General features: G+C 37.2%; 5 protein-coding genes and 1 non-coding gene across 6 annotated transcripts; 3 read left to right on the plus strand and 3 right to left on the minus strand.

Annotated features, from left to right (window-relative positions):
* Positions 1-13,515: 13,515 nt before the first annotated feature.
* On the plus strand, positions 13,516-13,710 carry GLRG_07397 (uncharacterized protein; the record flags this gene model as incomplete). The annotated part of the gene is made up of 1 exon (XM_008098082.1): positions 13,516-13,710. One exon carries the CDS (start codon positions 13,516-13,518, stop codon positions 13,708-13,710), a length of 195 nt encoding a protein of 64 aa, XP_008096273.1.
* Positions 13,711-14,141: 431 nt separating this feature from the next.
* Positions 14,142-14,224, minus strand: GLRG_13184. The gene has a single exon. It is a non-coding gene; the product is annotated as a tRNA-Asp (tRNA).
* Positions 14,225-14,708: 484 nt separating this feature from the next.
* Positions 14,709-15,926, minus strand: GLRG_07398 (male sterility protein; the record flags this gene model as incomplete). The annotated part of the gene is made up of 1 exon (XM_008098083.1): positions 14,709-15,926. The coding sequence occupies one exon, from the start codon at positions 15,924-15,926 to the stop codon at positions 14,709-14,711; it is 1,218 nt and encodes a 405-aa protein (XP_008096274.1).
* A 1,730-nt stretch (positions 15,927-17,656) lies between these two features.
* GLRG_07399 (calcineurin-like phosphoesterase) lies at positions 17,657-20,238 on the plus strand (the record flags this gene model as incomplete). The annotated part of the gene is made up of 7 exons (XM_008098084.1): positions 17,657-17,861; positions 17,929-17,941; positions 18,001-18,124; positions 18,175-18,466; positions 18,530-19,037; positions 19,086-19,917; positions 20,122-20,238. 7 exons carry the CDS (start codon positions 17,657-17,659, stop codon positions 20,236-20,238), a joined length of 2,091 nt encoding a protein of 696 aa, XP_008096275.1.
* Positions 20,239-20,959: 721 nt separating this feature from the next.
* Positions 20,960-22,963, plus strand: GLRG_07400 (uracil phosphoribosyltransferase; the record flags this gene model as incomplete). Its single annotated transcript, XM_008098085.1, has 1 exon — positions 20,960-22,963. One exon carries the CDS (start codon positions 20,960-20,962, stop codon positions 22,961-22,963), a length of 2,004 nt encoding a protein of 667 aa, XP_008096276.1.
* Positions 22,964-23,697: 734 nt separating this feature from the next.
* On the minus strand, positions 23,698-24,876 carry GLRG_07401 (uncharacterized protein; the record flags this gene model as incomplete). Its single annotated transcript, XM_008098086.1, has 2 exons — positions 23,698-23,744; positions 23,910-24,876. The coding sequence occupies 2 exons, from the start codon at positions 24,874-24,876 to the stop codon at positions 23,698-23,700; spliced, it is 1,014 nt and encodes a 337-aa protein (XP_008096277.1).
* Positions 24,877-25,232: the final 356 nt, after the last annotated feature.

Raw genomic sequence — 25,232 nt, forward strand, 5'->3', positions numbered from 1 at the left:
TAACTTATCTATAGCTAGATTTCTTTTTATTTAGTAGTAAAGGGTAAGATACTGCTTATATCTAGCTATTAAATATTTAGCTACGCTAGAGTTAAGTATAATACTATAGAATAAGATAGATAAATATTACTTATTAAGGGTAAAGACGTCTATATTAGGTAGCTTATTATTATATAGATTCTTATATAAGGTGTTATCCTTTATAAGAAAATAGGTTATAGATTAGTTACGTATTAATAAAAAGAGAGTAGGCCTATTAATAGTAGATAAGTTAAAGAACGTTATTAATATATAAAACGTAGTGCCTAATTCTTTATCTCTATTACTCTTTATATAGTTACCTTTCTTATCTAAAGTAAATAGCTTATATCCCTTAAAGTTAGTTATAAAGTAGTTAAAGGCTTTAGGTAAAAAGTCTATTAGATACTGCTTTTTATACTTATAGTAGGCTTACTGCCTTTTGTCTTTTAAGTGCCTTATTAACTAATAGTTAGGCTTACTATATATATAGTACTTCTTTATAAATAATAATAAGGGCAAAAGAGGTACTTATTACTATAAATTACTATTAAAAAGGCGCTATAGTGTAAAGTTACTATAGCTATAGTTACGTTAGCTAAATTACTAGTAACTTTACTAGCTATTATAAGTATAGTTAGTTTAGTATTAATTATTTACTTCTCTAGTTAGGTATTAATATATATAACACAGCCTTCCTAGCAGCTGTTACAGTTCTAATAGGATAAAGCTAGGCTGCAGTAGTGTTATAAAGTAATATAGTGTAAAGGTAAAGTATAACAGTAGAGCAGTAAAGTAAGATAAATAATAATAAGAAGCTAAATAAATAACATAAGATAAGATAGGTAATAGATAGTAGGTATATTTATAGTTAACCCTCTTTTTATAAAAGGTTACCTACTAAAAGGATATATACCTAAGGTATATATAACGTATTATATATATATTAGGTATCTAGTCCCTACTATTTATTTATCTCCTAACTATAGGCACTTACTACCTTATTTTATAATAAGTGCCCCCCCTTAAAAAAGACCTTATCTTCTTTTACTAAATACTTTAAGAGCTAATTAAGAAAGTAATATTTACTATTTCTTATCTCCCCTATATTATAGCCTTATACCTTAAGGTTATTTATTTATATTCTAACCTTACTATTTACTTATTATTATTATTACCTAGGTTAATAGCTCTAGCCTAGCGCTTTTTTCCTTATAGGCCTATAGGGCTACTAAGTTCCTCTACTAAGTAAGGTTACTTATTACTTCTACTACTTAAGCTTACGTTACTAATAACACTTTAGGTAGTAGTATATATCTCCTACTAGAGGTAAAGTATCTCTATAAGTAAGGTAACTTAATCCTATAACTATTTAAAATCCCTAGCCTTAAACTTATTAAGGGCGTTAAGATTATTTACTTTATAGTTAAGGTTCTTAACCTTATTTTTAATAGTATTAATCTATTTCTTAATATTATTAATTTAGGCTACCTACTAGTAAATCTTCTTTACCTTAGTGTATAAGCTTTTTCTAATAGCCTTATTAATATTACCTTATACTACTATAACTACCTTAGCCTTATTAATAGCTATTACTAAAGTAGTAGTATTCTCTATATTCTTATAAATTAACTTAGTATACTTATTAACTTTAGTAGTAAGGTTAGTAACCTAGTCTTTTAGCTAGTTAATTAGGCGTAATTAGCCCTCTATATAGTAAGTATACTAAATTTCTAGTATAAAGATATAGTCTAGGCGCTAAATAAGTAAGAGGGTACTTATAACCTTAGAATTACTTTACCTAAGTTAGTATAAGAATATAAAGCTAATTAGTACTATATAACTAGAAAGTTCTTTAGACTATAGTTTACCCTCCTTATAATTAGTAAGGATAGTGTCTATAGAGGCTATAATTTACTATTAAAAGTACTTATCTAAAGTTAAGGAGGTATATAACTATTTAGTGTTAGAGCTTTATTAGCTTATATAGAAGCACTAGACCTAGACTTTAGTCTTCTTATATAGTATTTAGTTACTACTACTATAAAAGGCTTTATTAAGGTATATAATTACTTTCTCCTTAATAGGGATTATTAACTTTTTAATAGTAGATATATTCTTATATAAGGTAGTAAGTGCTTTTACCTTAGCTACTATAGTAACCTTTTTTACTATTTTATTTCTAGTCTTCTTAATAGCGCTTTATTTAGTTAATAGCATACTATCTTAATTAAGTGTATTAAGGTATTACTTAATATATTTATAAAGCTTATTATACTTCTCTTATTACTTAACTATTTTTTATTACTAAATATATTTATTAGCCTCTTTAGTCTTATTATAAATACTATCTAAGAGTTTAATTTTCTTAGTTAGGACTTTAGATACCTTAAAGTTCTTACTACTTACCTTATTATTATTAGAGTTAAAGTTAAGATCTATATTACTAACGTTATTATTACTATAGTTAGGGTCCTTTATAGTAGCCTTATTATTTTAGCCTTCTTTACTTATACTACTTATACTAGTGTCTAGTTAGTTATTACCTTAGGCTAAGGGATTAATAAGGGTAAAGCTAGGTCTTATAGCGCTACTACTACGCTTCTCTATAAGCTACTAACTACTAGTAGCGCTAGCCTAGGTAAAGTAGTTAATATATTTAGATATCTTATTATTATTAACATCCTTATTAATAAATTTATTAAAGTTAAAGGTGTCTTAGTTAAGGACGTCCTTATATAGGTTAAAATTACTTATAAAGCTTTAGGTTTTCTTAATAGTATAATTACAAGATTATATATTATGCTTATAATTAGCTTTAACTACTACTAGCGTTATAGAAAGTAGGGGTAAATTATAATATAAAAAGTAGTAGTAGATTATAAAAGAAGTAATAAGTTAAATAGGTTAAAAAATAAAAAAATAGTAGTTATAAGTAGGTAGGTTAAAATATCCTCTAGCTATTAACTATAGGTATAAGTAAGGTAGGTGTAGTTACTTATTTTAAATAGTTACTTCTTCTATTTTTTTTAACTATTAATAATATATAGTTATTTAGGTTTTTTTTTTACTATACTATTATATAATTTAATAAAAAAAGAGTGTTAGCGTATTAAAGGTGTTATTTCTTCTTATTAAAAAGAAGATTAGAAAACAAAGGTGTTATTAAAAATAATAGTATAAGGCTAAGTATTACCTTACGTTATTAGGAAGGATTATAATAATTTAGGTATTATTAGTAGGGGGTTCTAGAGGAATTCCTCTAGGGCTAGTTTCTAGCCTTATTTCTTTATATATTCTAAACTCTAGTTAATAAGGTTACCCTTCTTATATTCCTTTACTAGGTTACTAGCGTTTAGTATAAGATTCTTATAAGGCTCCTATATATTATCTACTAATAAGTACCCCTTCTACTTAATAAGATACTTAACTAATAGCTAATTCTTCTTTTAGTTTATTTTTTATCTTATAATTTATTTAACCTTATACTCCTCTATACTATTAACTTTTACTAGTTCTAGTAGTAGCTACTTCTTACTAAAAAGGTCTTTACCTATAGGTGCTTTCTATAGCTATATAGTTAATACTACTAGGTGTACTCTCTATTATAGCAGTAGGTTAAGTTTATAAGCACTAGGCCTAACTATATAAGTAATCTAGAAAAGGCCTATATATTAGAGAGACTACTTCCTCTTAAGCTTACTAAGTAGTAAGTAGCCTTTACTAAGTTAGAGGAATACCTTATTACTAATAGTAAAGTCTATAAGGTAATAGTAATAGTTATATTACTTCTTTTATATTAATCTTACTATATTAATTAAAGCTAGAGCTTTAGATTAGTAAGTTTAGTATAGTACGTCTAGGGACTCTATTAGTAGTCCCTTAGTACTAATATATTCTAGCACTATTTATAAGTAAAATCTAAGGACTAGCTTATTTAGTAACTACCTTATTATAACTATAAGTAAGTTATTAAGTAAGTATTATAGTACTAAGAGTATATTAATCTATAGTGTGTTTAAGTTAGTATATATATAAAAGTAGATAGTAATCTTAACTATCTAGTTAGTCCTTTTACTCTAACTATTAGTCTAGAGGTAGTACGCTATAAAAATAAGTAGCTTTACTTTTAGGGTATTAAATATTCCTACCTAAATAGCTAATATAAACTTAGAATTATAATTACTAATAATAGCTATTAGTAGGCCCTAGTTATATATTATAAAAGTTTATAAAAGCACCTAGGCCTAGTAGTAAGCCTTATACTTAGTATATCTTAGGATTAGTAATATCTTTTTACTAAACTTATAGGTTATAGTATAGAGGTAGTTAAATATAGTAAGGTTAGGTAGTACTTAGAGACTATTCTATATTAGCACCTTAAGTATATTTATAATAAAGTCTATAAAGATTATATAGTAAGGCACTTTAGGTGTTATAATAAGTTAAAATAAATTTATAGTCTTCTAGTAATTTATTTAGTTACTTTAGTAAGTTAAGTAGTAAGTAAGATATAACTTTACTAACTTTACTTTACTAAGGATATAAAAGTTATATAACTTAGTAAGTATTTTATTACGCCTAAAGTAAAACTTCTTATTATAAGTAAGAGTAAAAATCCTTTTTACTATAGGTTTTAAAATATAAAGTCTATATATACTATTAGACGTAATATAAAAGATTAGTCCTTTATTATTAATTACCTAAGGCAGGGTTAGTACTTATAGCTATTATTTTTTTTTATAAGGTAGTTATTATTCTCTCTTAGCCTTATCTAAGGTAATAAATTCTTAGTTACTTTTATATAAGTGCTTAATCTAGGCTTTTAACTTCTTAAATTTCTTATTACCTTAGTAGCTTAAGACTATACTTCTTATAAAGTTATTATTAATTTATACTATTATAGTAGTAGCTATCTTAGGGTTTAAGGGCTTATTACCTATATACTATACTATTACTACTATATTCCCTCCTTTATTATTATTAATATTAGTAAGCTTATCTTTCTATAAGAAATATTCTAATAGGTTAGGTTATATAACTAGTAGGCAGAAGAGTATATCTAGCACTATATTAAGCTTACTAAAGATATAAAAAATATATAAGTAAAACTAAGAGAGGTAGTTTACTATATTAGTAAGGTAGAGGTTAGCCTTATTAAGGTCTATTATCTTTAGTAATATATAAGTAATAATTCCTTTTACTACTATATAATTAGTAAAGATATTAACTTTATACTTATTAGACTATATAAGCTTCTAAAGTTTCTTTATAGCCTATATAATAGCTATAACTTTAGCCTTAGTAGCACTAAAACGTTTTTCTACTTAGGTTATAGTTTATAAAAAGGATAAGATTAGCTTAATATATTAATTTTCTATATTAATACTAAGTATTTTCTTACTATCCTAGTTATAATCTAGTTAAAAAACTATAAGCCTAAAACTACTAATATAGGCGTTAATTTTAAAGAAAAGCAGTTTCTTAGGGTTATAGTAATATCTTATTACTTATTTATAAAGTTTCTCTTATAGTAATTTCTATATATTAAGCTCCTTAGGCGTAAGGTTAAACGTCTTTTTTACTATAATCTTTACTTTATACTAATATGTTATACTAGGTTTTAGTATGTTATCTTTTTATAGTTACTTAGTAAGTTTTATTTTCTTATAGTAAAGGGGCTTAGTAATTATATTAAACTAAAGAATTCTTATATATAACTATCTACTTATCTTAAGGTATATCTTAAGGTCCTAGAGGCTATAAGGGAAAGTAAGTTATTTAAAGGCTTAAATATAGTTATCTATTTTATAAATACTACTACTATCTATAATATAGCTAAAAAGCTTTACTAAGGGAAAACTAGTAAAAGATTTCTATACTTTAATATATATATAGTACTTATTAAGGATCTTTAGGACTATCTCTAGGTACTAAAGGTGTTCTTTATCTAAGTTACTAAAGATTATAATATTATTAATATATACCTTAATAAAGTGTTAGTATTTAAAAAAGATCTAATCTATAAACTACTAGGTGTATACTAAAAAGTTCTTAAAGCCTATTAGCACTACGTTAGAGTATTTAAGCCCTTATAAGCTAATTATTACTATATAATCTTAATATAGTAAATATACACTAAGTTAGTAAAAAAACCTTAATATATTAAAGACTATTACCCTCTTTTTACTTTAGAAGGATTATATAATATTCTCTTAGTCTAGTAGGGAATATATATCTAGAATAGCCTATTTATTAAGTAGCTTTATATTAACTACTACACGCCCCTTATGCTTTATCTTATCCTCCTTATATTTCTATATAATAAAAAGAGGGCAGGCTAGTGCTATAGGGCGTTACTACGAACCTATTTTCTTAATCTTATATTACTTATTATTTTAGTTATTAATAAGCTCTATATCCTTAAGACTAAGGGGAAATATATAGACATTCTATTTCTAATTTTACTATTTATCTAGAAGCTTAATCTATATCTTATCCTTATTTAGTATAGGTATTAACCTATAGTTATAGTAGATATTATACTTATCTAAAAGCTCTCTAAGTTTTTTAGTAAATTTAAGGTTATTAGCGTAGATCTCTATACTATAGTAGTTAATAATTATAAGGTGTTTATCTAGCTTTAACATACTATATCTTAGTATTTCTTATAGTAGTATAAGGATATCTAGTAGTTCTTCTTCTTCTTTAGCTCCTATAGTAAACTCCTCCTCTATATTAAGGAAGTTATTAGTAACGTTAATAAAGTTAATAAAGTTACTCTTAGTAATAGTACCTAGTGTCCTTTTATTAATAGCTTATATACTTTTTTCCCCTAGGACTAGTAAGATTTATATAACCTTAGTGCTTTTCTTAATAATAATAGGTGTATTTATATTATTATAGACTAGCACTACTTTAGTAAATAATAAATTTAGTATTACGTTTAAGATATAAGTATTTATTAAGAACGTATAGTATTTATATAGCTTCTTATTATTATTATATTTATTAAGAAGGTTAATAAAGTTAACTAAGAGGTAGTATATTAACTTTAGCTAGATTATTATAGTAAATTACGCTATAATTCTTTATATTATAAAGAAATAGCTTTTTACTATTACTAGTATTATTATATTATAAGTAAAGTAAAGTTTTACCTATTTCTTATTAAAGTTAATAACTACTCTATAGTTATTATAAAATAAGGTGCTTAGTAATAGTTAAGCTAGGAGCTTCTTAACTACTCTAGTAGTAATTATAGTATAGACCTTTATCTTTATACTTTTTACTACTTTATTAAAGTATATATTAAAGGTAATATTCTTTATAAAAGTAAATAATAATCCTACTACCTCTACTCTTTATAGTTCTACTATAAAGAATTATAGGTTTCTTATAAATTTCTTTACCTACTTATAATCTACTAAGATAATAGATATACCTATATCTAGGTATATAGCGTTTTCCTCTAAGTTCTTATTTACTTAGATCTTTACCTATAGGTAGGTACGTTTACACTAGTTTCTTTTCTTATTAGGCTTTATAATAGCTTTAATTACCTTCTTTATTTAGAAAGTAAAGTTTACTATATTACTATTATATAGTACTTCTTTAGAGAAGTCTAGTGTTATAAGAGTTATAGCCTTACTTAGTATTAGTAATTACTTTACGCCTTTATTACTTTTAGCTACCTCTATAAGGTACTCCTTAATCTTATCTTAGTATAAGGTAACCTCCTTAAAGGTCTTAGGGATCTTCTTATAGTCTACTAAGGCTATAGTAATCTTAGTAAGTAGTAGTATAATAAAGTTTATAATATTAGTTATTATTAGTAAGGACTCCTTAGTAGTCTTAAGGATATACCTTTTATTAATAAGTTTATTAATCTTAATATTTATATCTTTATTATACTTTTAAATAAATTATACTTTATTTCTACTTTCTATTTTTTATATATACTTTACTTACTACTACTATCTACCTCCTTATTAAGGTCCTTACTAAGGTTACTAGTCTTATACCTTACGCTTTAAATTAGCCTAATAGTGTTTATACTTATAGTTACTATAAAATTAGTATTTTTTATAGTTTCCTTAAGTGTTTCTCTAGAAGTTTCCTTTATACTAGTAGTTATCTTATTATTACTAGTTATTATTATTAAATCCTTATAAAGCTATATTTTCTTTATTAGTCTTTAGGGGGTCCTTATCTTAAGGGTAGTAGTTTTCTAGTTATTTTAATACACTTCCTTATAGCGCTATATTATTATTTATACTACTTTAAGTACTTATATTATTAACGTATATAAAAGTGCTTTATAATAGTAAGGTAGCGTCCTAAAGGGCTTAGCGTTTTTCCTTAGCTAGAGTAATATACTTATCTAAGGAGTTATAGTTCTTAGGCTTATAAAGGAATTACTATAGTCATAGCATAAAGTTATTATAAAACCTTATTAGCTATTAGTATTAGGTCTAGTTACCTTATGCCTTAGTATACTTAAAGTAGGATTAAGTAAAAGTATAGATATTATACTACCTATTAATCTTATTAGTAGTAAAGTAATTTTTATAAAACTACTTTTTTACTTTAACTAAGGTTAGTCTAAAGTAGTGCCTAAATTACCTTAAGATTACTAGCTAACCTTCTTACTTAAAGATATTTTACTTTATATTAGTAAGTTAAAATTCTTACTAGTTTTATACTTATTTATAGAAGTACTAGTTTATTATTTAATAAAAACGCTATAAAAATAAAAGATCTTTATAAGTTACCTTAACTACCTAAATCTAAAGCTTTATTTTATAGTAATATATTATAAGGTAGTTATAAAAGATAAGGTCTAGTAAGTACCTCTTAGTGTTAGTATTAAGCTAGAAGATTTCTATAGTAAATAGCGTCTATAGCTAGGCTAAGGAATAACTTAAGATAGCTATAGTAGTTACTAGTGTTACTATTACTTATATTTAAGTAGTTATAGTGTAAAAAAAAGCTACTATAAGCTTTTTTATATTTAATACTAATAGAAGTAGTATAGCTATAGTTAACTATAAGCTTTTTTACTACCTTTACTAGCTAAGGTTATTTTATAACTAAGCTATACTTATTAGGTCTTAGTGTTTTTATAATTATTTTATTATTAACTTTAACTTTACTAATTAAGTAGCTATAGTTATAGTACTAGCCTCCTTACTAAGGTACTAACTTAAGGGAATTATATTTCTTACTTAACCCTAGGCTAAAGGTAGTAAGTATTACGTCTACCCTAAGGGTAGGTATATATCCTATTTTTATTAGCCTTAGGCGTAGTAACCTATACTATCTAGAAATTAGCTTAGTATAGTAAAAAACTATAGTCTAAGTAAGCCTACTAGTAAGATAGTGTTATAGCCTAGTAGGCTTATAATTTCTTATTCTTTACTTTTTTAACCTAGACTATATTATTATAGTAGCTTCTACTTACTTTAAAGATAATAAGTCTAGAGGAATACTTCCCTCTTATCTAGGTATATTACTTATTATAATATCTTTATTTAAAGGTAGTTATTAGGGAGGCTCTTTTTAAGGAGTAAGTAGTATCTACTTAGTTAGGTTCCTTTTTAGTATAACTAGGTTTTTAGATAACTAAGAGCTTTATAAGTTACTATAAGATAGTTAGATATCCTCTACCTTACTATATAGTCTTAATAAGAGCCGTAAGTTAATTCTTATATCTCTAATAATCCTTTTTACTATATAGAGGGTGTCTTTAATTTAAAAGGGGTTATTAGCCTAGCTAACGTCTAACTAGAAGCCTTATTACTAGTTATTACTAAAGTAGTATAGTATATCCTTATTAAATTCTATAGTTATAAGGGATTATATATTATTATAAAGGCTTTAAGGTAGTTACTAAGTAACCTTATAGGTTAGGTTTTCCTAAAGCTATATATAGAATTACCTAAGGTTAGAAGTTTATCTAGGTTAAAGTATTCTTAGTATACTATATCTTTAAGCCTTTTACTCTTATTAAGGTGTATATATTTTTTTACTATATAGTAGTAAAAAAGAAACTTAATAAAAATAATAAAAATAGTAAAATTAATAAAATAGTATAGATTAAGATAGTTATACTACTACTTAATACAGCCTTCTTAGTAGCTATTATAGTTCTAATATAATAAAGCTAAGCTATAGTAGTGTTATAAAGTAATATAGTATAAAGGTAAAGCGTAATAATAAAGTAGTAAAGTAAGATAAATAATAATAAGGAGCTAAATAAATAATATAGGATAAGATAGGTAATAGATAGTAGGTGTATTTATAGTTAACCCTCTTTTTATAAAGGGTTACCTACTAAAGGGATATATACCTAGGGTATATATAACGTATTACGTATATATTAGGTATCTAGTCCTTACTATCTATCTATCTCCTAACTATAGGCACTTACTACCTTATCTTATAATAATATAGGTTATTTAAATTATATTATATTACTAATTACTAATTAGAGCTAGCTATATACGCTAGTAAACGTTAAAAATAGATTAAAAAAGGTAAAAAAGTACTCTTTTATCCTATAGTAGGAGTTAAGTAATTAGTTATAGAGGGCTATATTAGATAAAGTACTAATCCTTATAACTATTCTTATAAGGGTAGTTACTTTTTTAATAAGTAATTCTAAGTATTTAGCCTTACTTTTGTCTAGATTATCTAAGATAGTCCTTATTAAATTAGTCCTTTATAGCTTAGTAAGGCAGGCCTAAAAAGTCTCTTTATTCTTAAAATTACTACTTATCTATATAACTATAGTAATAAAGTTAGTCTAGTTATAAAGATAGTTAGTATAGTACTTTATAGCCTTACTTTTAAGCATAATAAAGAAGGCGCTTATAAAGTGTTCTTACTAGATCCTAGCCTTTATATAGTAGTTATAAAAGATTATAAGCTTTAATTTAAGTAACCTATATACCTCTTTACTATACTTTATCTTATTAGGGTGTAATTTTATAAGGTTAGTAAGCTAGTAAGTTATAAGTAAGGTAGTAGTAACTAATATAACTAATAAGTAAAGGTAAGTATTACTTACTTACTTAAATATTAGAGAAATAAAATTTAGGTTATTATATAATAAGGCTAAATTAATAGGCCTTTATTAACCTTCCTAGACTTAAGTAACTTATACTAAGGGGGTAATAATATAAGAGGGGCCTAGTTAATCTTATGTTAATATTATTTCTAGTAGTAAGTCTATAATATCTTATATAAAGTTAGGTTTATTAATCTTTAAGTAAAAATCCTTACTTTTTTTTTTCCCTTCTTTAATATCCTTAAGCGTCTACACCTTTAGATTATTAGCCTTAAGGGTATAGTAGATTTATTTAGTAATAGTTAGTAACTTTACTATTAATACCTATATACCCCTATATATTAGGTAGTCTCTAAATTTAATAATAGTTTTATAAGTAGTACCTTTAAAGGCATTAAGTAACTATTCTTTAAAGTCTTTAGTAGTATATCTCTATAGCTATTAACTATATAGCTATTAACTATATAGCTATATAAAGCTATATTATATTATTTAGAGTATAATAATAGTACTTAAGGCGTTATATTACTTAACTTAGGTAAGGCTGTTAGGAATATTAGCTAAATTAGTTATACCTTATAGTTATATAATAATAAAAGGCTAGCTACGCTTTAAGATAAAATATAAATCCTTAATATCTTATAAATAGATATACTTCTTTACCTTAGCTAGCGCCTATAGTTTACTTTACCTTTTACTTAGTCTTTTTTTTACTATTATTACCCTTTATTAGCCTTACTAACCTCTTAAATATAAGCACTTACTTTTTACTTATAAGGTTAGAGGTAAATCTATACGTTAGAGGAATTACTACTATTAGTATAAATAATAATAAGATAAGTAGATAAATAATATAATATAAGGAGGTATAAGTAAGAGATAAAGTAAATAAAAAAATAAAATAATAAATAAATAAATAGTAGCAGATAGCTCTAGGGAGGCCTTATGCTTTAGTAATATAAAGAGATAGCTCTAAAAAGGCCTTATGCTTTAGTAATATAAAGAGATAGCTCTAGGGAGGCCTTATAGTAGATCTTACTTAAAGAACAAGAGGAGATATACGCTACCTCTAAAAAAAGACATATATAGACCTTACTTTTTAGTAAGTAAGATACTATAGTTAAAGATTTTTTAAAAAAAAAGTAAGAAGTTAAGGTTATATACCTTACTTAAGGGTAAATAATAAGTAGTCTTCTTAAATTAATTAAGATAGTAAAGTTAAGTAAAAGTTATATTAGTTACTAATAACTATATCTTACTTAAAAAAGAAGAGAAAGTAAAGAGGATAGTGTAGTTATTAATAAGTATTTAAAAAATAAAAAAAAGTAAGTAAATTAAGGTAATATAGGTAACCTCTACCTTCTTTACCTTACTTAAAGAATAAAAAGAGGCATACTTACTAAAAGTAACGCTTAGCTACTAACTATTTAGTTAAGGAAAAAAGTTATAATTACTATAAGCTACACCTAGCTAATAACGTAATATTAGAAGTATATAAAGGTAAGATTAGTAAAAGCTATTTACTTATAAATACTATATTAAAAGTAAATTACTTAGGTAGTTCTTACTTAACTACTTTATAGCTAGTCTTACTAGTAAGATCTTATTTAAATAAAAACTTATAAAAGTTTATTTACTTATAATCTTATATAGGCTGTTACTACTATAATAAGATAAAAACTTAATAAGATAAAAATCTTAATAATTAAAAAGAAAAAAGGTTAAAAAAAAAAAAAAAACTTAAAAAAACTTAGGTATAAAAAGAAAATAATTATACTAAATACTATAGAGGTTATTAGTAAGTAAGTAGTATATAAAAAAAAAAACTTCTTTAAAAGTAATAAAGTTAATAGTAGTAATAGTAGTTATTATATAGTAAATATAAGGCTTAAAGGGTTATTTACTAGGTATTATAAGATCTTAGGTACTAATAATCTTTAGGCTAGGTAGTACTTTAATACCTTAATCTAAGCTACTATAGTAAGTAAAGTATTATAGCCTCTTCTAATAATCCTTACTAATTTATAGTAGTAGTAACTATAAAGTTAACTACTAATTAGTATTAGTATTATAAGGATTATAATTAAGGTAGCTATAATAGTATTAATTAACTATTAGTAGCTAGGTAAAGATAATAATTAAGGAAAAGAGAAGAGGTTACTGCTGTAGGTATTTATAGTGGTGTAAGTAAGCCGCTAGGGTGAGTCACGTGACAGTAAATCACGTGACCATGGATCGGCTCTACTATTGAACAGTTGAATATCCTGATAGCTCTACTTTGCAGACCCTACGGGCAAGATTACCTTTAAGAAGTTTACTAAGAGGTTTATAGGGTTGCCTGCCGACAAGGCCGTGGTGTTAGCGCGCTGTAGTCCTTTAAAGCCTTCTTTGACGTTGCCGAGCACGCCCTGGAGCAGAGGGACTACATGGCTGGGAACGACTTTACGCTTATCGATATCTACTACATCCCGCTAATCCAAAGGTTGTTTGCTGGTGGGTATGGGGACATTGTTCTTGGACGCAAAGCTGTGGCTGCTTGTTGGGATCGCGTCGTTGGTAGACCCGCTATTAAGAAGCTGTTGGCCGCTGATCAGGAGGCTGCCGCTGCCGCTTGTAGATAATAGAGGAGTTGCACAAAGAATAGTAATAGATTAATCCAAGACTGGTAATCCCAGGACCACGCGTATTAAGTACAAAAGGATCTGGTGGGATTACATACCATGTCATCATATAGTGTGCTAATTCTTTTAAAGTTCTTATGCCCTTGTGATGGATATATACCCTGTCTTGTTGAATATGGACTTGCGGGTATCCTCCACGTCTTTACCTAGGCTATTGTTCACTTCCGTCTCGGCTGCTGTCTTTTTTTCCCTTCGTAAACAAGGTTCCATACTTACAGGTTATCAGCTAACAGCTCCACTTAAATTAAACCCGACCCTAGATATTTATGTCCTAAATAAACACAACTAAATATGTTACGAAACATAATTCAAAAGTGGAAGTCACTTCTTGACTTCATCGGACTGTGTGCTGAATCTAAAGCTCAAAAAGTCTCCTCGACGGGGAATTGAACCCCGGTCCCCTGCGAATCGCTTCAATGACAAGCAGATATCCTCACCACTAGACTATCGGGGATTTATGGATGTTTTCATCCAATGATAGTTGGTTGAGCGGGTCTCAATAGACCACAGCTATGAAGTCTGTGCTGCTACCCACACCGGTGAATTCATCTTGGCTTGAGATGCAAGAGATACAGTTTCCAGCGTCGAGGAAACAAGCTATTGTAGATGTACATACGAGATTCTATATGGGAGAAGCTGTACATCTACCTAAATATACAAGGCAACTAAGGACTTTTAGACGTATAGCTACCACTTCTAAGCATCTAATATATAGGATATCATGCCAGTAGGACACAAAGCAAAACGGTATAGTCTGTGTCAGGGTACTGGCATCTGATAGCTGGGGCCCTAGTATAATGAGTATAGAGAAAGTGGTGTACCCTATGCCGCAGTCCCACTCACCGGCTCTAGACGCATGGGAAGATAATCAGAAGGCATAAGGCACCGCAGCATAGTTCCCGATCACCATGTTGCCCAGCACATTGAAGCCAACCTCACTACAGCTTGGTCTTCAGCTGCTGGCTCATAGCGCGCTTCTCCTTCGTCTCTAAAAACTTCTTTGTCTCGGCGAAAATACGTCTCACCCGCTTCTCTGTGAAGGCTTGGAGATCGTGATCGCCGATATCCAGGCCGATCGGGCCGCTCATGTCAAGGTTCCGCGACCGGTCCGCCTTGACAAGCCAGTTCCGCGACTTTATGACGTAGAATTCGGCCACAGGGCACTGCCGGGCGGTGCGGTCGGTGGTGAAGACGGGCCGGGCCATCTTGGTCCTCCAGTCATCGGGGACATAGCGCGCCAAGTCTTGCAGGTAATCATCGAACGTCCTGGGGATGTACGACTGCGACGATGTGTGTATAACACCACGGGTCCCGCGCCGTACGTGCTGAAGGATGATGTTGGAAGCCAGGTCGACAGGTATCTCGTCGACAATGTTTTTGCCTGACGAGAAACCCACAGGGGCGTGGAACACCGCGGAGCCGCCCGTAGGATACATCATTCGGGCGTAGAAAGTGTTCAGAGGGCAAGACGCGTTTGGTAGGTACAGCTCAAAGGGCTCATGGATTGCAGGGGCAATGCCAGTAGGACGCACTATGACCAGCGGCAGCTTCTGCCCTAACCTCCGGTCCAGTAGACACTCCATGAGTCTCTTAGATCTGGCATACGGCCAAGCGAACTCGCCGGGGCCGTCCATCTTGTCTGAAAGGATGTCATTCAGGAGCTGGTCCGAATCGCCGATAGGGTATAGCCTTTCCTCCATTGGACCGTCCGGGAGATCGCTCAAGGCGTATGCACTCGAGACCTGGACAAAACAGACGAGCTTTGTAAATCTCGTTGCCATTTCGCCTAGGTCAAGGGCTGAAAGACAATTATCTTGGACAGCTTGGCGTAATGGCAGTCGTAAGCTTATGTTGGCAGCGGCATTGATGACGATGGTGACATCCTTTTCTAGAGCCCGGACATTGTGTTCCGCTATGCCGAACTGAGGGGCTGTTAGGTCACCAAATACAAACTTGATGCTGCCTGTCCGAAGGACCTCATCCACGTGATTCGGCATGATTGTAGACCATGTCTGGATGGCCTTTTCGGGTGTTTTTCGTATTACCACGTAGATCTTGGGTACTCGAAGAACAACGGCGAGCTTATACAAGAGGCAGCCCCCAAGACCCCCCGTTGCTCCCGTAAGGAGCACGACCTGGTTTTGGAAGAAGTCCATCGTAATGGATACAAAATGTGGCCGAAAAATATGAGATCTAGAAGTGGTAGTATCCTACAGTTGATTTTGAAGTGGACCATCGCAGAATGCAAGGTTGGGCAACGGCCCAGCTAAGTACCCGGTGGTCAACAAGCAGTGTCACATTTCTGTACACATAGATATTGGCCGGCTTGGTGATTGTAATCCAGAGGCTTGCCAAGAGTACGCCTGTAAGCCACAATGATGGCGTTGTGCGGTCTCATGTGTTCCATCAGCGTCTATTGGTCGAAGTTGGCGTTGTGCCGAAGTAACAATTGTCTTACCACCTCCTCTCTCCAGCCGAGACGCAAGTCCACATACACCTTTGCAGGCCAGTGGACGCGATATGCGTTCTATCTGACTCAGAACAGGCAACTCTGGGACATCCAACGGTTGTCCGAAAACAAAGTGCCACTGAGGCGGTATTAACCATGCAGCAGCAATGCGACGTTCTCAATCTGGGTTGGTCGAGCCGTTCCGCTGCAGGCTGGTGAGTAATCACACTCTGCTGAAGGGCTGCCATTGGCGGCATATGTTTTCATCGCATGAGTGGGAGTCCGCCGGTACAAATCACGGGGGAAACTGCGCCGGGACGGCCCTTAGTAAAGCTAACTTCTCTGCAGATGGGTATGGTCGCTCCCAGGGTGGGGGTGTCGCGTGGGGATCTCATGGTTAATAGCGATGAAGTGGCGTTTGGGTAAGCAGTATGAATTCCAGATTTATTCCCGAGGGCCATGTTTTACAAGGGCATTGAGATCAAAGTATATGGGCATGATGTCTATAATTTTGATCTCTTCGGCACTCGTCGAAGTCATCAATGTGGGAAACATGATAGTTTTATGAGGCAAGTTCCGATAAGGATGGACCCAGAATATCGTTAAAGTAACAGGGATCCTTGCATTGGTTTAAAACCTCATACAGCTATAATGAGTAACGAAAGCAATTTATCACAGTGCCAAATAACTTATCCCCACGACACTCTCTTGAAATACTGTGACTTGCAGCGGAGACCGTCGCTTCCCGCCTGCAAAAAAAAAAAAAAAAAAACTGACCGCTCAATCCCCAGTGGACAATGGCACTTTATCGCATCGTAGCGAAAGCACTCCGCCTAACAGGGGTTCAGGTGCCTGCCACGATAGTTTGCTGACAGCGGCTCTTCGGATGAACCAATGCTTGACTCAACCTTCACTGTAATATTCGGAATTTTGCGTACTAGGAGCCAGCCCGTTCTTCTCTTATTATCCCCCCCTGCAGCAGTGGGACTGGTTTGCCTCAATATTACGACCTCCACCCAAGCTTATCTGTTGGCACCATAGTAGCATCTGGCGACTCCGTTACTGGCAGAACCCGGGGCTGGCTTCAACACCGGCAAGTTCGGCAAATATTGAAAAGGTGGTGCGGGTCCTTTGCTTAAAAGAAGGCGAATATCGGCAGCACTAGGCGATAAATGGAAGCTCTCTTAATCTAGGTATCTTATTAGTTGGACCATAGCAAAATAGTAGTGCGACTCTCCGAGATAAGAGTGATCATCAATTTACCGCGCCCGCCCCTCTAACTGTAGCGTCCTTTGTGGGGAAAAGCTTGTCTATGGCGGAGAATGCATCTTCTTAAAAGCTTGGCGGTTCTCTCGCGGCGAGTGGAACGGTAGAGGCACAGCTGTCCGATCACTGCTCGTGACAATTTTCCGGCTAGTGGTCTTCATCGGTCTCAATATGCGTCTCGGAAACGGCCCGTTAGCTTTGCTGGTCCTCGCGGCTGGTGCCCCGGCCGTCCTGGCTTGTGGAAGCTGCGAACACCCCGAGCAAGACGTCGTTTTGACACGAAATGTCCGCCGTGCGCAACCCGATTCGCAAGCAGCCGTGGAGGCACCCCGTGGGCCTCTATCGTGGGGTCAACTGAACTTCCTCCACACTACTGGTATGAAAGCTCCATGTAACGCTCAAATGATGTCACAACTTCACGTATGCTGATGAAATTGCTTCAGACACTCACGGATGGTATGAAGCCTCCACCCCATTCCTCATGGTTTTCATATTGACTCGGGTGGACTGGACAGGCTTGAGGGTCACGTCCGGGAGCAGAACTACGGCGCGGACTGGGGTGACTTTGTCAGCTTCGTCAAGCACATGCGCCAGAAGGCCGATGATCTGGACGTCGATTTGTTGGTCGTTGATACTGGAGTATGACCGCCCCGACTCCATTCTCAGTTCAGTTATGCTGATCATGTCAGGACCTGCACGATGGCGCTGGGCTCAGCGATGCCACGGGTGTCGCGTCCTATGCAAATGGTACTGGTGTTAATGGCCAGTTGTCGAACCCAATTTTTGAGAACCTCGATTACGACGTGCTGGCCATCGGAAACCACGAGCTATATTTGGCCACTATCTCATACGAGACCTTTAACCAGTTCGCCAAGGTCTATGGTGACAGATATCTCACCAGCAACGTCCAGATCCGCAACCCCCAAACCGGACTGCTTGAATACATTGGCAAGCAGTACAGGTACTTCACCACTCCAAAAGGTATGCATCACGATCATATCTGCGCTTGACGCGAACCTCTTACTCACGTAATCGCTCTCGCAGGCCTCCGCATCATGGCCTTCGGCGTTCTTTTTGACTTCACCGGCAACTCCAATGCTTCAGTCGTCACCACCGCAGCCACAATGGTTACTCAGTCCTGGTTCCTCAACGCCGTCAACTACACTGAGCCGATTGACCTCTTTTTGGTTGTCGGCCACAACCCCGTCCGGCCGACGGTAAGCACCAGTACAATGAAGACTGTTCTCAACGCGATTAGAGCAGTCCGACCCGACACGCCGGTCCAGTTTTTCGGGGGCCACACTCACATCCGCGACTTTGCTGTGTACGACGAAAAGGCCACTGCTCTCGAGTCTGGAAGGTATTGCGAGACCCTAGGCTGGCTGTCTATGACAGGTATCGAGTCCAGCAATTACAAGGGCACACTCTACCCCGAGGGCGTACCTCACCCTACTCAAAAAGCGATCAAAGTGGCTTCGAACACTGCTTCTTCTAGCCTCCCATCCTCCACTGGCGATTCTGGTGTCACCTATTTCCGGCGATACTTGGACTGGTAAGACCAACCAGGCACTGGCGTTGCAGATGACTAACTGCGTTCCAGGAACACTTTGACATTCGAGTACCATGCAGTTGGTAGTCAGGCCAAGGCTTTCAACACAACCAAGGGAACCAGTGTATCCCAGGATATTACGGCTACTCGCAAGGAGCTGAATCTGACCACACTCTACGGATGTGCACCTCAGACTTGGTGCATTGATTGCGCGCCTTTCAGGTCAAACGGGTCTATCTTCTCTTTGGTTACCACAGCTCTCGCGGCCACGATTGTCACCGAGGAAAGAGCATCGACACCGAGAATCATCATCGCCAACACGGGCCACCTTCGTTTCGACCTTGTTGAAGGGCCGTTTGATTACGACTCTTCGTTCATCGTTTCCCCGTTCACCGACGGCTTTCAGTACATCCCTGACGTCCCGTGGTCTCTTGCCAGCCAGGTGACTCAGGGTTTAGAGTCGGGCAACTACCCATCCAAGAGAAAGCGCTCTCTGACGGCCGACTCATTCGGCTTCAGCCAAGCGAACCCGGCCTTGTCCGCGGTAGACAGCTGTATCGACCCGCCCGTGACGAACGACCACTTCACGAAGCGCTCGTACGCTGGAGGTCGCATCGTCCGCCGGCAGACTATCACGCCGGGGTATACCACGAGCGATGACTTTGGCACTGACGGAGACGACACTGCCCACAGCAAGATTAAGAGATACAATACGCCCGACTTCATCCAGGTCAACGCCAGCGTCCCCGATGACGGTTCGATTTCGGACGACACCAAGGTAGACCTGATTTTCCTCGACTTTGTTGCGAACTCGGTCATCTCGGTATTGAGATCTCTGGGTGCGAATTATACGTCGAACGACGCCTCGTACTATTTGCCTAGTGTAAGTGATCCGACTATATGGGGGATTTTCTTTCAAACATTTGCTACTGTCTACCTGAGTAAGAAGCTGGTACCCGAAGGATCGTCTACCAGATGATCCTAGCACCACGGGTGTCGAAGCTGCCACCACTCTCGCTAGCTACTGCGACATATCCCCCCATTCAATCATGTTTTGGATGATTATGGAAAGCTGACCATGTCCTAGACGTTCACCACAAACTCATACTTGCCTGCGTTCGCAAAGAAGGACGCGGCGTGGCAAGCCAACATGCCAAACTGTCCTGTTGGACGGGGAGTAGGGTATAACACAGCGGCTGCCTGAAACCTCTTGCCGATGCTGTGTCTGATAAAGGGTTCCAAGATTGTGACGTATTGATTCGAATAATGCTGTCATAATGTCATCCCTGGTTTGAAATCAGTACATATTGTCTATGCTCAACTATAAGTCTAGAAACATACACGCTTCTAGTTCCTCCTAATACAGAACTTGGCCTGAGTAAACCAAATAAACTGTCCGGCTTTGATGAACCCGCCTACGTATTTCTCCAGCCGCTCAAAAGCAACGTTCGCCGGGGAATGTCTTGTTTGGTGACATGCAGAAACCCAAGCTTTGCTAACAACAGGCATGTAATGGTAGCATGGGTGCTTTGTGTAGCTTTGCCGACAACAACGGAATGAAGACTTCCTTTTGTTTTACGGTTGTTTGGGCGCTCTTTTTCCTACAGATAGGGTGTTTGTACCGCAGTTAACGGCCCGTAGCACTTTTTCCCGGCAATTTTGAAATATGGCTGCCTATATTGTGGTCGGCCTCCCGCATGCGGTCGCGGATGGCGTTTACCATCCTTTGATACAAACGAATCTCATATCAGCGCCGCCATGTGACAGAAATCGTATGGTGGCCGAGCAACCTATATCTTCGGCACTTTCTCCAGCGTCCTCTTCAGGTCTGTCTGCATCTCAAAACTCACTTTGCATGCATCTTCCCCGTCTACAGACACCATTCCCACTTGCTCGCTTTTCCGAAAGAGTTTCCTGAAGCTCCCATGGCTGCTTCCGACAAAGCAAGACCAATTGTGGTCGGTCTCTACGGCGTCCCAGGCTGCGGCAAATCTTTTCTCCTGGGAAAGCTGAAGAGCAAGCTCAACCATGAGCACTTTCAATTCTTCGAGGGCTCTGATGCCATCGATAGAGTCGTTCCAGGAGGATTAGAAGTCTTCAAGAGGTCGGATGACCAGAAGAAGCTTCACTGGCGCCAGATGGCCATCGACGCCATCGCCAAAGAATGCACTCGAGCAGGGCGCGTTGGGGTCGTCACCGGCCACTTTCTGTTCTGGCCTCAAGTAAGCAGTGCCACCTACGAGGCTGTGTGTACGGACCGCGACCTCCGCGTATACACGCATATCCTCTACCTTGATGTCCCTGCCGATGTGGTGGTTGAACGCTCTCGAGAGGACACGGTTCGGTGTCGCCAACCTCTGCCCGTCGACCATATCCGCAAGTGGCAGGACACCGAGAAGAAGCAGCTCCGCCGTCTCTGCCTTGAGAATGGCATTCTTTTCGGAACCATATCGCCAGACCCATCCCTGCTGGACAGCATACTGCCTCTTCTCCACGACATCCGTCTTCATTCCGAGAAAGAGAACCTGTCTCGTGTCAACAGCCGAGTTGATGAGGTGGTTCTCACTATGCAAAGAGAGAACAAGATTGCAACGATGGTGGTCCTCGACGCGGACCGAACTCTCTGCGCTATGGATACGGGTACGATGTTTTGGGAGAAACTAAGAGAGAGTCAATCCTCCAAGGAAGAGTGTCCCCTCAGGGCTCTGTTCAGCAGCCATCTGGGATACTCTTATTCGGCATTCCGACAAGCTACGTTTCTCTATGAGGAAAGTCGATCCGACTTTGACAGCCTTTGCAGCGAGGTTGCATCAGCCGTCACCATGCATCCTGAGTTCTTGGCCTTGATCCGCGCTTTGGAGAGAGAGCCGTCCACAGGCGCAGTCGTTGTCACTTGCGGCATACGCCGAGTCTGGGAAAAAGTCTTAGAGAGAGAGGGCTTTTCTCAGAGCGTGAAGGTCATTGGTGGGGGACGCGTCGCGGACGGCTATGTCGTCGACCCTCTGGCCAAAGGCGCCGTTGTCTCCAAACTGCGGGACCACCATGGCCTCTATGTCTGGGCATTTGGAGATAGCCCGGTGGACTTGCCCATGCTGAAGCTGGCTAATCAGGCCGTCGTCGTGGTCGGCGAATATCAGACCAGAAGTCGAAGCATGGACGCGGTCTTGTTGAAGGCGATTGATGAGGACAACCTTCGTCCGCGACAAGCCTTAATTCCCGAATTCTCAACGCTCCGTCTCGACTCCGACAAACTGCCAATTGTCAACATTGCCAGTCAGGCCTTCATCAAGTCCATCACCAGCCGTCGATGCCTTCAAGTTGTTCATGCGACGGCGAAAAATGCGGCTAAGCTGCTCATGACACCGACTCGCGATGCGGCTATCGCCGGCCACAGTCTCAGAGCAGCTCATCATCAAGTGGGTTGGTACCTTGCAACCGAATTCCTGACCAGTGTGCTCGGTGTGGAGGAGTATCCCATCGCGCACGTTCAAGGCCGCACAACCGATGGCTATCGACTTCTCGACGAGGACAGCACCGTGATCGTGGCTTTGATGCGCGGCGGGGAGCCAATGGCACTCGGAGTCAGTGAAGCGTTCCCGAAAGCCATGTTCCTCCACGCTGGCAGTCCCAAGGACCTCAACTCGGAGAATCTTGCGGGGAAGCAGACAGTGCTGCTGGTGGACTCGGTGGTCAATAGTGGCAAGACCATCGTTGAATTTGTCGAGCAGATCCGCAAGCTGGATACAATCAAGCGAATCGTGGTGGTGGCTGGGGTCGTCCAGGAAAAAGCAGTCTCGGGTGTCCTGGAGCCGCTTGCGAACGCCACGGATCTGAGCCTCGTTGCACTACGTCTGTCAGAAAACAAGTTCACGGGAAAGGGCGGCACAGATACTGGAAACAGACTGTTCAACACGACCCAACTTCCCTGAGTGGGCCTTTTCAGGTTGATTGAGAGCGGGTAATGAGTTTGAGCAGTTTTAGAGACAGCATTCGTTTAGTGTTTCCTGTCGTGAAAGCGGTGCCGATCAGGGACTGAACACGGTCTTTTTCTTGGCATCATGCCCATTATTAATTGAGAAAATAATCGAATAAATCATAGATTTTCTCTTCGCTCAATGTGCTTAATCTCACTGTCAAAGGCCGGTGGTTCTTGTGGCAAGATATGTGACCCAGCGAGCCAATAGTGGACTGCTGTGAAGCTGGGAATAGCGTCGTGTGGCTTGTGCAGTCAACCTGCGCCACAGACGTGGCTCACCACTATCCGTAGTAGTATTTCAAGCCGATTAGCAGCTCATAGTCAGTTTTTTCCTTCAATGGAACAAAAACCGTACTCTTTTTTACACGTCATTCTAGATGCTGCAGTACATTACATTGGCTTTATGCGTCTTGCCTTTACAATCCAGATTGTCTAGGCCCAGGCGTATCGATATGCATCTCACGTGGTCGGTCCTCTCCTAGATCCGGAATAGCAGTTATTCCGGAGCCAGCAAGTTTCCACCAGGTGCCGCGTTGAACTCGAGTGCATCGCGACGCGACAGATCGCTATCTCGCTCAGCGGCCATCCAGCCTCGGAAACAAACATAACAGCCTGGTAGTGAATATACTGCGAGAGGCTTGAGTTAATCATCCAAACTCGATGACCTCCCACTGTCTGCTGCTATAATTACGTTCTATCAGACTCCCTCAGTCTTATAAGCTCCGCATTCTTGACTGGATTCTGGTGTCAGCAAGGGCGTCAACATGGCCACTAGGTTGGTCGCCAAACTCGCGGTTCTCATTTTATGTATGTCAAAAAGTGTTTTCATCGCAACATCGCCTTTCCCATTCACCTCCCAGGATCTACACATGCTCTCCGTCTCTTGAGCTAATACTGACATTTCATATCGAGAAGAATGTTGACTATATCATTGTGTCCGCTTTCCGCCGCCCGTGATAATGGTGATCGCCCGCTGTTGTCTCTCAAATTGGCATATGTCCCATCGGTGTCAAGGAGCAGCTTCACCAAATCCATACGCCCATTTGCGGCTGCTGACAATAGCGGTGTCCTGCCCTCATCATCTTGAGAGCCAACACAGGTTTTGTCTCTGTCAAGAAGCATCATAACTATGTGCCGGTCTCCAATATCAGTTGCAAGCAACAGTGGAGTCCGGGCGCAGTTATCTCTCAAGCTGACGTCGGCACTGCCCTTGTCCAGGAGCATCCGAACGACGTCGACATGCCCATTTCCCACCGCCCACCAAAGTGGCGTCTGGTTGCTGTTATCTCTGGAATTGACGTCAACTTTGCCGGTGTCGAGGAGTACTTGGACAACGCCCAGGTGTCCGTTTCGTGTCGCACATGATAAGGCTGTCCAACCATTGCTGTCTTTGGAATTGATTGGGAAACTTCCCGTGTCGAGAAGGCTCGTGACAACAGCTTCATGTTCGCATTCAGCTGCCCACAAGAGTGGCATCCGGTCATTTCTTGTGTTGCTTGGGTCAATGTCGACCTCGCCAGTAACGAGAAGGTCCTCAACTATCTTCTCGTGTCCTTCATGTGCAGCACAAGACAAAGCCGTCCATCCGTCGTGATCTTTCGTATTGATTGAGGCGGTGCTCAGTCCCAGGATCATCTTCACCGTGTCCCTGCGTCCATTCTCGACTGCCCATATCAAAGGCGTCTGGCCCCTGTTGTCTCTAATATGAACGTCCGCCTTGCCTCTAAAAACAAGTGCAGCCACCGTCTGATCATAAATGTTCCATACCGACCACCATAGCGGTGTCCGACCATCGTTGTCTTGCGAGTTGACGTTGACTCTGCCTGTGTCAACGAACGTGTTAACTACAGTGGTGTGTCCGTTCATAGCTGCTAACCATAAAGGCGACCGGCCGTCGTTGTCTTTGGAATCAAGATCCAAAATTCAGTATCGAGGAGTACCTCGACAACCCGTGTGTGTCCGTTCATAGCCGCCCATGACAGCGGTGTTCGTCCGTCGATGTGTCGTGAGTTAACGTCGGCTTCACCTTTTACCAGAAGTGTCTTCACTATAGCAGTGTAACCTATCCCGGCTGCCTATGACAATGACGTTCGTCCAGTTTGTCTGTCGCTTGAGTCGACTTGAATTACGCCTGTGTCCAGGAGTATTGCAACGACAGCCTTATGGCAATTCATAGCTGCCCATGAGAATGGCGTTCGACCGTTGACATCCTTTGTGTCAAT

Source organism: Colletotrichum graminicola (assembly GCF_000149035.1).
Source record: "Colletotrichum graminicola M1.001 genomic scaffold supercont1.31, whole genome shotgun sequence".
Classification (NCBI taxonomy): Eukaryota; Fungi; Ascomycota; class Sordariomycetes; order Glomerellales; family Glomerellaceae; genus Colletotrichum; species Colletotrichum graminicola.